This window comes from Prunus avium, chromosome 2 (genome assembly GCF_965620075.1).
Source record: "Prunus avium chromosome 2, drPruAviu1.hap1.1, whole genome shotgun sequence".
NCBI classification, from domain to species: Eukaryota; Viridiplantae; Streptophyta; class Magnoliopsida; order Rosales; family Rosaceae; genus Prunus; species Prunus avium.
Genome location: NC_142285.1, coordinates 41,162,437 through 41,174,173, shown reverse-complemented (window position 1 = coordinate 41,174,173; position 11,737 = coordinate 41,162,437). Strand labels below are relative to the sequence as shown.

The following is an 11,737-nucleotide window of genomic DNA, read 5'->3' as shown; positions in this document are numbered from 1 at the left end:
CGTGTTTTTGTTTTTTTGTAAATTGTCGATAGCCAATTGTAATCTATACCAATCCTCTTCTTCAATTCTTCCACAAACTTAAAGGTTATTTCATATATAATTTGGAGCAATAAAAACCGTACCTACCACAATGATTTGAGTGACAAAATAATAATCTCATAAAATAAATCTTATTGAAAAGATAATTCTATTATAATTCCTTTATAAGGTTGCTTCAGTATAACAATCTGATGGAAATAGAACTCTAGGAGTAAAGATGAACTGGTGCACGAATTGATAGAAATTTCCAAAAACCAAGAAGGCCAATCTTGATGTTAATTTGTAATATATATATGACAATAAAATAAATATTTCATCATCTCGAAAAATAGTCTTTAGAATCGCACTTGTAAATGGTGTTGGAGAAGACTGTCTAGTAAATCAACATGGATTTTCTCTTACCCTTCAGCAATTACTGCGTGTATTGTGAACGAAAAGATTTTGCAAGCAATGTCACACGCTTTATTCCAACCCAAATATGCTAATTCATGCATCAATGTTCAAAGATGTGGAGACTCAAATTGTAATTATGCTCCCGCAAACTGATCTGGTTATATTTTTAACATTCTCTGCTTCTCTCTCCTCTTAAGGAATTGAAAGTATGGGAAAATCTTGTATGTATGATCCGTAATAACACGAAAATATATCACAAGGTCGGTAATGAGACGTGATTTAGTTTCCTGTTTTATTTGTATTTATTTCATTGATTTGCTATATACATTCCTTGTCTCACAAGGACTTGATTCTTGCCTAGAATAGGAAATCCTTCGTGTAGACACCAAGCAAGGCATTGTATATAACTATCACACGATTGTTCAATGAAAATCATCGAGAATACTCAAAACCTTTCAGTTGGTTTATGCTGTCCACGGCAGCACAGTCACCCAAGGATAACTGAATAGATGAGAGCTTCACAAGTTCATATGCAATGACAATGTGATTAGGATCATAGAGCTTCTCCAGGATCTGCCAATTGTCAATGTGAAACAACATTAAAACATCATTTGGAGTTATTTATGTACTAAACAAGTACACCAAGTGACTAGTGAGGTATCCATGTCTCATCTATATATGAATTTTATCCTCGCAGAAATCAGATCTAATCAACACAAATGAAAAAAGTTCAGGATGAAGTGACTTGTGCACAACAAGAGTTTTACCTCGATTGATGCTTTACAGTGTTCCATTGCAGGTTGCAATTCTCCGATGAAACAAAATGCCTGTGCAAGATTGTCTTCCGCCTGAAAAGATCAAATCATTTTAAGTCAAGTGTGATCCAATTCAGTGTCATATTTGCCAAAATCATTGAACACTTTCTACATTGTTCAATAACAGCAACTTATTAGATATTGGCGTCTAGTACTTATAAAATGCACATTCAAATTATATAATAACAAAGTGTAGTGATAAATGATCATAATAATTTCGCTGACGATAAATTCTATCGTACAAAACTGAAGGGTTGTCACAAACTCTCTTCTGCAATGCTCCTATTATATGCATGGAAAGTTGATCTCAGCACACCAAGAGAACTTAACGCACCCACCCATATGGTGCTAGATACATCTTTTGAGACTATTGCATCCTGTAATCTGTCAAGTATTGAACACAAGACTTACAGGTGCAGAGTAAACATAGGAAATAGGTGCCCACTAAATTTGGAAAGATCAGAACCAGTTTTCAGACAGTGTTATACCTTCTGATACTAATCCATGCTTTATTTGCAGCTGCAGAGGAAGATTCCAGAATCACGATAAGAACAACATTATAAACAGAGGCCTGGATTTATATTAAAAACGCTATTGATTTGCATATGATGAGCCACTCTATCGATGTCATCAATATTGATGAACTCTTCAGCCTGTGCGAACATCAAGTGAATGATTACATGAATATAAATCTAAAGCGAGTCAGGAGAATTTGTACTTTCTAGGAAACATACAATACCTGAAGATGAGGCTCCATGTTGCCAGCGGTGATGTTGTTGGGTAAGTGCTTAAGTTTCTCTTTTTCACAGTCAACAACAGAGCTCTGAAAGACTATGCCAGAACAATTCGGTTTGGCATTCATCTTCCAGAAACTTGATTCGGTCCTTACAGTCCCACTGCCCAATCTGTAGAAACAAAACTTAGTTTTTACAGTCCCACGTTGGTATTTCAAAATGTGGAAAGGTTTAGGGGGGGAAAAAGGGCTCTCCACATTCTGTAGATACTATAGCTGCATGAACATCATAATGTTATTCCATACTACCAAACTGAATGAGATACAGCAGTACGTGAAAGGAAATACGCATGGATGTTTGGCTGACAAGAATGATTGAACAGACTTCCAGATGTATAGATAGCTTGACCTACCCTGACCTATGAAAGTAACAAAAAGGATGATACACAGGGTCAAAGGGCATAATTTCTATCAACTGAAGTTAAACGCATATCAACACAAGAAGTTTTACATAATTATCACATGTGTCAGTGTCACACATGAAAATTCCTACTTAATAAACAGAGTTCAAGACAGTTATGGAAAAAAGCAGTGTAACTGACTGGAACAGTAGTGGTCAGACAAGAGAAGAAACAAAAAGGAGCAGAATAAATAAAAGCACTCCGCCACCATTTTTCCCACAAACGAATGTTCCATGAGCTTGAATCAAATAGTAAATTTGCTTTGTATAACTAATACTATACTTACGCCACAAAGAAAATGAAAACAAGAGCCAAACTTTTCCTTTCAGAAGATTAATTAATATAAATTTGGACCGACGGGTCGATGCAGGTAGATTACATTCTAGGAAGTAACCCATTGGGCATGTCGTATATGGTGTAAAAAAATTCCTCAGAGAATTCACCACCGTGGGTCGTCTTTACCGTCAGTTGGTCAACATTCGAAACAGATTGACTGCAAAGGTGGAACCGATTATTATTACAGCAAAAACCCAAACCCAAATTTGCTAATTGGGGCTCTTGTTGGAGGACCAGATATCAAAGACTCGTACGCTGATTCTCGAGAGGATTTTGTGCAGTCTGAACCAACAACGTACATCAATGCACCTTTTGTGGGGGTCTTGGCTTACTTTAATTCTCGTTCGTCGTAGCTTGTTGATAAATTCTTCATTTCTTCTTTCAATTTATCTTTTGTTTATAACTTGCAGTTGCAAAGTATAAAAAAGGGGTAAAGGGTTGATTTTTTTTCATTTTATTTTTATACAAGCGATAATATGAATGATAAATTAAACCTAAAACTTCAAATGCATATTACGGTAAAAAGTCAGAGAGGTGAGCACAATTGTAGGTACATTAAATCAATGTCAACAAAATATCTTAAAATTGAGGAAAGAAATTTTAGTCAACGTTATTAACGTTAGTGGCAAATTTTTTAGTAGAAATATTAGGGATTAAAAAAAAATTTAAACTAAAACCACTTCCCCCATCTTGAGGAAAATTAGCCCGGCTTTGTCCCACCCCTCTGTAAGCCACCTCCAGAAAGAACTGACCCCTATAAGCAACCCTCGCCGGAGCATACATGGAGACGTCAAAGAAGTGTGTGACGGTGGTAAGGGGACTCTCCTAGGAAGCACTGGAACCAGTCCCAGTAGTAGCAAATACGTACATGAAGGGCATATATGGGATAACGGAAAATATCAAAGTTGGTAAACCATATCTTCTCAATCTATAAAAAGGGTGGTGTGTATGTACATGAGTTATAATATTACTAATGCTAGAAATTAAAGCATAACAAATTATTAAGAAGGAAAAAGAAAAGAATAAATTATGTACTGAGAGCAGGTGGTTGCGATATATGGTTATTGTGGTGGTGGTGGCGGAGGCTTTGATGGTGAAAGGGGACACGCGCCATAGCCAGTGCAAGGAGGAGAACAACCTTCTTCTTAATGAGTGAAAGCAAGTTTTTATGGGACATAAAGCCTGCCTAAATGCATTTTGAGCGTGTTTGCCCCCACGTCACTCTCAAGCTTACTAATTTGATCAACGTCCCGCATACCATTAACCAAATTCAAGCTTGTAGAAAACGATTCTCTCACAACTTCAAGTGTGGCAGGCAGGGTCAGTTTTGAGAATTTGTGCCCTTGCTTGCTTGTCATACCGGAAGATGCTTGGAGCTTAAGTGAGTATACTATTTATAAATTTATAAATATAAAAAAAAAAAAAAAAAAAAACCCAAAGTGCAGCTGCACGGCTATACTATTTGTTTTTTAAAAAAGAAAAAGAAAACTGAGGAACTAAATAGCTGAGTGGCCACTGATAGCCAAACCCGCTCTTTCCTGCAATCCGAACTCAAGGAAGGAAGCCCATCCATCCTCCTCCTCCTCTCCATGGCCACCGCAAACCTTTCCATACCCCTTATCTCTCTTCCACGTCACCACTGTGGGAACCTAATTAATTCACAAACCTAGGTCAAATAATTCCTTCCATTTGGGGATTATTTGACCTAATCAGGAATTATTCAATTTAATTGGGGGTTACTCAATTAAATAGAATGATTCCTAATTAGGTTGATGATTGATTTAAATTCCTACGAATATTCTCAATTAATGGAGGAGTTACCTAATTAAATTAGGTATTGATCTGATTGCTATCCTGATTAGGGATTTGATTTAAATCAATAAATCAAATCCCTAATTAAGGAAAATCTCGCCAAATTGGGGAGGAATAATTCCCTTCCATCTACGGAATTATTCCTCTGAAACCCTAGCTCCCGAGACTCCTATAAATACCTAGCTACACACAAGGGTTGAGGTACGTCTAAACTCCTACTGAAACTCTGCAGAAATTATCTATCAGAAACCCTAGCCACCTCCTTTCTCTCCCTCTTTTACATAAGGCTCCGGCCGCCCGGTTTACCCCATAAACACATATAACTCCGTACCCTATTTTAGCTATCGTTTCTCTTCAGATCGATTGAACTGACTTAGGCATCGGAGGGCCTTTGGCCAACACCCTCCGGGTGTGGTCCTCTTATTGTTATTCGTTTTGTAGGGAGAAAGAGAGGCGGAGAAGACGAAGGAATCTTTAGGCGAATATTCCCGTGGGAGGAAATTGGCTCCCACAAATTGGTGCTTTCTTTGAGAGCACGAGTTAAACTCAACGCGTGCTCAAGGAATCCGTTCCTCCTATTTTCCAATCCACCGAAGCCTTCCAAACAACCATGGTTGGAAGCAAGATGACGAGAGGCAAAGCCGCTGCCATGGCTCAATCCGCGACGGCCCAAAGCCACTCCACCCATGATCCCGGGATCGACATGGTGGCGCCACCACCTCTCACCACCGCGCCGGTCATCGCAGCCAGCCAAGGCCCCTTGGCCGGATTTAGCCATCCTCATGGCACCACCGCCGAGCATGGTGGAACTTCCCATCAAAGTGGACTCGTCACCACCGCCGACTTAGGCCCGATCTTGGAGCAACTCCATCCATTCCCTCCATTGCCTCCACGCTCGACTCACGCTCCCGCGTACACCTCCAATGAAACCCTAGCCCGTATGCAGTTGGGCTCCACACACTTCTCTCCTCCCGATCCACGAAGTCAAGCAGACCTCAATTTGAGAGTTGACCAGCTAGCTCTGAGAATGGACGACCAAAGCAATTTGATGAGGCAGCTTCTCAACCAAATCAATCTAGCTCAAAACCTTGGCCTTGGACCACTGGACGAAGAGAGAAGGATGGACGACTGCGCCAACAGGCAGATCGACGGGCGCCGAGCAGGTCAAGCAGGCATGAGCAGACAAGGAGGGGGACAACAACGTGGTCAGCTCGCCAACATGTCACAAGCATCCGCAAGCCACGCTCAGAGCGACGTGCGAGGAAGGCAGGGCCCACGACTCCACGTCCGCGACCGCCTAGGCCCGCAGAGGAGTGCTCCTCGAGGGCTAGGCTCCCAGAGAGATCAGCCTGACGACCATCGCAATGAGGATCGTGAAGAAAGGCGCTCTACTGTTCACTCGTCGAGGAACATTCTTCAAAGGCTAGGCTCCCAAGGAGGTCGACCTGACAACCTTCACGGTGAGAACTGCGAGGAAAGGCGCTCCGCTGCTCACTCTCGAAGGACCGATTCTCGTCGACAAGCTGCGGAGAATCACTCGCAAGCGCAGTCCACCAACACGCCGCCTAGGCAACACAGCCAAGAAGCTCGAACCTTGCGGATCAATGAGGAGGTCAATCAGCGTCGTCCAAATTGCGAGGGTCGCCGACTTGTCCAACCAGCAATGCGTGCAGAGGACATCAAGAAGCTTGTGAGTGACCAACTACGAGACTTGAAAACCGGCGGGAACTTCGAAGATGCCCTGCGCAAGGAGATGGATCAAGCGAACTCCACACCTTTCACCGTCGAAATTGAGCAGGCAGCTCCCCCAAAGCGGTTCTCGACGCCTTCGTTTACACCCTTCAAGGGAGACTCCGATCCCGAGAGCCACCTAAAACACTTCAAAAGTGTCATGATCCTCCACAAAGCCGACGACACGTTAATGTGCAAGGTGTTTGTGATGACCCTGCGGGGAGCAGCTCAGGACTGGTTCCACACCCTACCATCTGGGTCAATCAGCAGCTTCAAGGAGTTGGCATACGTCTTCGCGAAAGAATACACGTCTTACCGGACAATCAAGAAGAACCCCGACCACCTGTTAAACCTACGCAAGAAGTCCGACGAATCCCTTCGAGATTACATCAAGAGATTCAAAGCAGAAAAGGCCAACATCGTAGGATGTGACGACCGGATCGCGTCCTCTGCTTTCAAGAAAGGCCTTCCAGCTGAACATGACTTATACCGCGAGCTGACTATCGCTCCCAGCCAGACTCTGGCAGAGGTCTTCGCAACCGCGGAACGTTATGCGCTCTGGGATGACGATCGAATCGCCGCAAAGAAGTCTACTAAGCAGGAAGATCAACCAACCAAGAGGGCAGGCCAAAAGAACGATGTGTTCAGCAACAGAAACAAGGACAAGCGCAGGTTACACCCAAAAGAGGACGCGACGGCAGGAGAGAATTACACCAAATTCTCCATCCCCATACACCAAATCTTAGCCCAAGTGAAGGACAAACCTTGGGTAAGAAGGCCGTCACCCTTGAAGGGAGATCCGGACAAAAGGGATACCAGAAAATACTGCGCCTTCCATGGGGCGCACGGGCACACCACAAACAACTGCTTTGCTTGGAAAACGCACCTTGAAGAACTCGTGAGAGAAGGACACTGCACGGAATTCATTGCGAAGCAGGCCATCCAGCGGATTGAGGATCGCGACATCGCCAAGGAGCCACCTCAGAAAGTCATAAGGATTAACACGATCCTAGCCGACTCCGAAGAGTCTGGGCTGACCAGCAAAGAGAAGAAGAGGAAGATCAAGCAGGCCACGGTGGTCTCCCAAGTCTCGACCGACCTTCCACCGGCGGAAGACGACCCAGTGATCGGCTTCCAGAAGAAAGATTTGATCGGCCTCGACATGCCACACAACGACGCCCTTGTCGTCAGCATTCAAATCGCTCAGGCCATGGTCGACCGAATCCATGTGGACGAAGGCAGCGCAGCCAATATCCTGCAGTTGACTGTCATCCAACAGATGGGCTTGGAAGCAAAGATCAACAAATCAGCCAGGTCGCTGACTGGCTTCAATGGCGCAACGACGGTTACCGCGGGCACCATAGATCTCGACGTCTACTCCCCACCTGTAATCAGCTCACAAACATTCATGATCATTGACGAAGTCTCACCCTACAATGGCATCCTGGGCAGACCATGGATTGGTAAGATCAACGCCATCACTTCCGCCACTCATCAGAAAATCCGCTACCCAATTCCTGGGGGCGGTGTCGGCTAGATCAATAGCGACCAGGCAATGGCGAGGAAATGCTCAGCCCAAGCGCTGAAGAAAAGCAAGCCAACGCAGTTCCTCCCTGTGAACCAAGCAGACCTGGAGGGAGCGGAACAGCCAGACCCCGTTCCTAGCAACCGAGCAAGCCAGAAGGGGAAGGGGATATCTATCCCCTTATAGCAATCAAAGCATCAGGACCAAGTCGAGGAAATCCGTCCGGAGGTCTCCCCTGAAGAAGGATGGAAACCCGAAGAGGACGTCGAGCTAATACCCTTGGATCCTGACCAGCCAGACAGAAAAGCGCAGATCGGTTCGCGCCTAAGCACAGATGAGAAGGCGGAGCTGACCACCTTCCTCCAGAACAACAAGGACATGTTCGCATGGTCGCCGTCAGACATGCCAGGCATCGACCCAAACATCATCTGCCATCGCCTCCACGTCAACCCTACTAGCAAGCCAGTGGCACAGAAGAGACGCAACTTCGCCCCAGAGCGGGTCGCAATCATTGAAGCCGAGATCGACAAACTTCTAGCAGCCGGCTTCATTGAAGAGGTCTCCTACTCGGAGTGGTTGGCCAACGTTGTTCTAGTAGCGAAACAAGAAAAGGGCAAATGGAGGGTTTGCGTCGACTACACTGATCTCAACAAGGCATGTCCAAAAGACAACTTCCCATTGCCGAGAATCGACCAACTCGTGGATTCCACCTCCGGCAATCAGCTGCTCAGTTTCATGGACGCCTACTCCGGCTACAATCAAATCATGATGCACGAGGATGACAAGGCAAAAACCTCTTTCATCATCGAGAGAGGGACCTACTGCTACAAGGTCATGCCCTTTGGGCTAAAGAACGCCGGAGCAACATACCAAAGGCTCGTGAATAAAATTTTCAAGGAGCAGATCGGCAAGACTATGGAAGTCTACGTGGACGACATGCTGGTCAAAGCCCCAAAATGTGCAGATCACATCAAAAACCTCACCGAGGCATTCAGCTTGCTACCCCAGTATCGCATGAAGTTGAACCCAAGTAAATGCACGTTTGGTGTATCCTCCGGTCGATTCTTGGGGTACCTAGTCACGCAACGAGGTATCGAGGCACACCCACGACAAATCAAGGCCATTCTCGAGATGAAGTCACCTTCCACAATGAAGGAAATACAAAGTCTGACGGGCAGAGCAGCAGCCCTTAACCGATTCCTCTCGAGATCTACCGACAAGTGCAGACCATTTTTCAAAGCTTTGAAAAAAGGACAAAGAGACAAGTGGGATGAAGAGTGCGAAGTAGCTTTTCAGAATTTGAAGACTTACCTCACTTCACCTCCCCTGCTCTCAAAACCAGTCCTTGGCGAGGACTTGTTCGTATACCTGGCAGTGTCCAACTCGGCCGTTAGCTCAGCTCTCATTCGAGAAGAACTAGGGGCCCAACATCCGGTATTCTACACGTCAAAAGCTCTCCTCGATGCAGAGACTCGCTACCCGAAATTGGAAAAGCTTATTTTGGCCCATGTAGTTTCCGCGAGAAAGTTACGACCCTACTACCAAGCTCACCGAGTCATCGTCATGACCGACTTTCCTTTGAGATCAATACTTCACAGCCCTGACGCTTCCCAGCGACTCATGAAATGGGCTATAGAACTAAGCCAGTATGACCTCCTCTACCGGCCAAAGACTGCAATAAAAGCCCAGGCTCTAGCAGACTTTGTGGCAGAATTCACCTCATCAGCCGAGGAAGAGAAGCTGGTCAACCATAAGAGGGAAAAATCAAAAGCAGACGGCACCTCCGATGAACCTGACGAACCCACAGACATGTGGCAACTGCGCGTAGACGGAGCGTCGAACCAAAAAGGAGCAGGAGCAGGCGTAGTCATCATCACCCCGGATGGGACCCTATTAGAGCAAGCCATCACGCTCGGCTTCCCAGCCTCGAACAACGAAGCAGAATACGAGGCATTGCTCGCTGGCCTGCGCTTGGCAAAGGAGTTAGCAATAAATAGGCCAGCCATCTACTCAGATTCCCAGTTGATCACAAATCAAGCGTCAGGTGAATACATGGCGAAGCACCCAAGGATGATCTTGTACCTTGACAAAGTCCAAGAGCTATTGAAGACGTTTCCTACATTCACCATCCAACAAGTGCCTCGAGCAGAGAACGCGCATGCAGATGCCCTGGCAAGCCTAGGGTCCGCGTTGGATACTCAATTCAGACGCTCCATCCCGGTCGAACACTTAGACCGACCAAGCATTGAAGAAATAGAGCCAATCGACGCAATGCAGATTGACGAGGACCCCAGCTGGCAGGACCCCATCATTGACTACCTGAGGAATGGAAATCTACCAAAGGACAAGTCCGAAGCCAGAAAAGTCCAGCAGAAAGCCGCAAGATACTACATGCACAGCAACAAGCTCATCCGCAGATCATACTCCGGCCCTCATCTTACCTGCATAAAGTACCCTCAAACACTCGAGGTCCTTTGCAAAATTCATGACGGCGAGTGTGGCAACCACTCTGGGGGCAGATCACTAGCCCAGAAGGCTCTAAACGTAGGCTACTTCTGGCCTACCATGCGCCACGACTCCACTGAACATGTCAAGAAATGTGATCACTGCCAGCGATACAAGCCAATTCCTAGCTTGCCTGCCGAAGTCTACCATCCACAAAATAGTCCATGGCCATTCATGCAATGGGCCATCGACCTAGTGGGTCCTCTGCCACCAGCACCCTCCAAAAAAGACATGATGATCGTTGCCACCGACTACTTTACTAAATGGATCGAGGCCGAAGCACTATCCTCTACTAAAGAAGACGATGTGGAGTGATTCGTCTGGGGAAACATCATCTGCCGGTTCGGCTGTCCACAATCACTGGTGACCGACAATGGCTCACAATTCATCGGCAAGCACATCACCGCCTTCTTCGCAAAATACAAGATTAAGCAACACCTGTCCACCCCGAGATATCCGCAAGGAAATGGACAGGCCGAGGCATCCAACAAAGTCATATTGGACTGCTTGAAGAAAAGGCTAGAAGGCGCCGAATGGAAATGGGTGGATGAACTCCCCGGAGTACTATGGGCTTATCGCACCACCAAACGAAGATCGACTGGCGAAACCCCATTTTCCCTCGCCTATGGGACGGAAGCGATCATCCCCCCTCACATCACTGTCCCCACCTGTTGCATTCCTAAAAGGACACAAATTAATGTGCAAACAACCAATTAAAAATACCCGCAAGTGCACGAATCTATCGAAGTATAGATTATGTAAGTACGGGGTCGATCCCACGAAGAACTTGTCGGTTTCCTATAAGTTCTAATTCGAGTACAAAGAGAACACTTAATTAACACACCACAAATGCACAAATGAAAGAGGGAAACTAGAAATGAGTAAAAAAGTGTAAAAGAAATGAAACAACACAAGAAAACTAAAGAAAAACACAAACAGCACTTTTTATCACCCTTTTATCACCTATGAACAGTGCTAAAGCGACCGGTCGTGAGGCAGAAGCGACCGGTCGTTTTTGGGCAGAGTCGAAACTCAAATTTTGACGTGAAAAGCGACCGGTCGTCAGGTAAAAGCGACCGGTCGTTTTTGGGCAGATTCGTTTTCTCTGTTTTTCAGTTTCGACCTCTGTCCAGTGTTTTGCCTATACCTTTCCAACCGTAGTTCCAAAATTCACGTTCTTTATACGGTTGGATTCAGCACAGAAAATGGAAGAACACTTCGCGGACCAAAAGTCCAAAACAATTACGGAAACAGATAAAATTTAGTAACAAAGACACGTAACGTGTCAAACACACAACTCACACACACATTGGGGGGGGGGGGTTGATTTGTTTGAAGTAACCTATTTCTATTGCATGAAAGTAAATGGACTTTGAAATTAAATGAG

At 45.3% G+C, this 11,737-nt stretch overlaps 1 protein-coding gene across 1 annotated transcript; it reads left to right on the top strand.

Moving 5' to 3' along the window:
- The first annotated feature begins 7,875 nt into the window (after positions 1-7,875).
- Positions 7,876-10,901, top strand: LOC148297048 (uncharacterized). Its single transcript, XM_088248708.1, has 4 exons — positions 7,876-7,935; positions 8,047-8,575; positions 9,314-10,545; positions 10,803-10,901. Exons 1-4 carry the CDS (start codon positions 7,876-7,878, stop codon positions 10,899-10,901), a joined length of 1,920 nt encoding a protein of 639 aa, XP_088104834.1.
- The last annotated feature ends 836 nt before the right edge of the window (positions 10,902-11,737 follow it).

Bases quoted from the DNA above. Each gene is read 5' to 3' on its own strand.
- LOC148297048 (XM_088248708.1), top strand. From the start codon at position 7,876: ATGGCGAGGAAATGCTCAGCCCAAGCGCTGAAGAAAAGCAAGCCAACG. The intron at 7,936-8,046 runs GTGAACCAAGCA...TCAAAGCATCAG, and splicing joins AGCCAACGCAGTTCCTCCCT to GACCAAGTCGAGGAAATCCG. The intron at 10,546-10,802 runs GTGGGTCCTCTG...GTCCACCCCGAG, and splicing joins TGCAATGGGCCATCGACCTA to ATATCCGCAAGGAAATGGAC.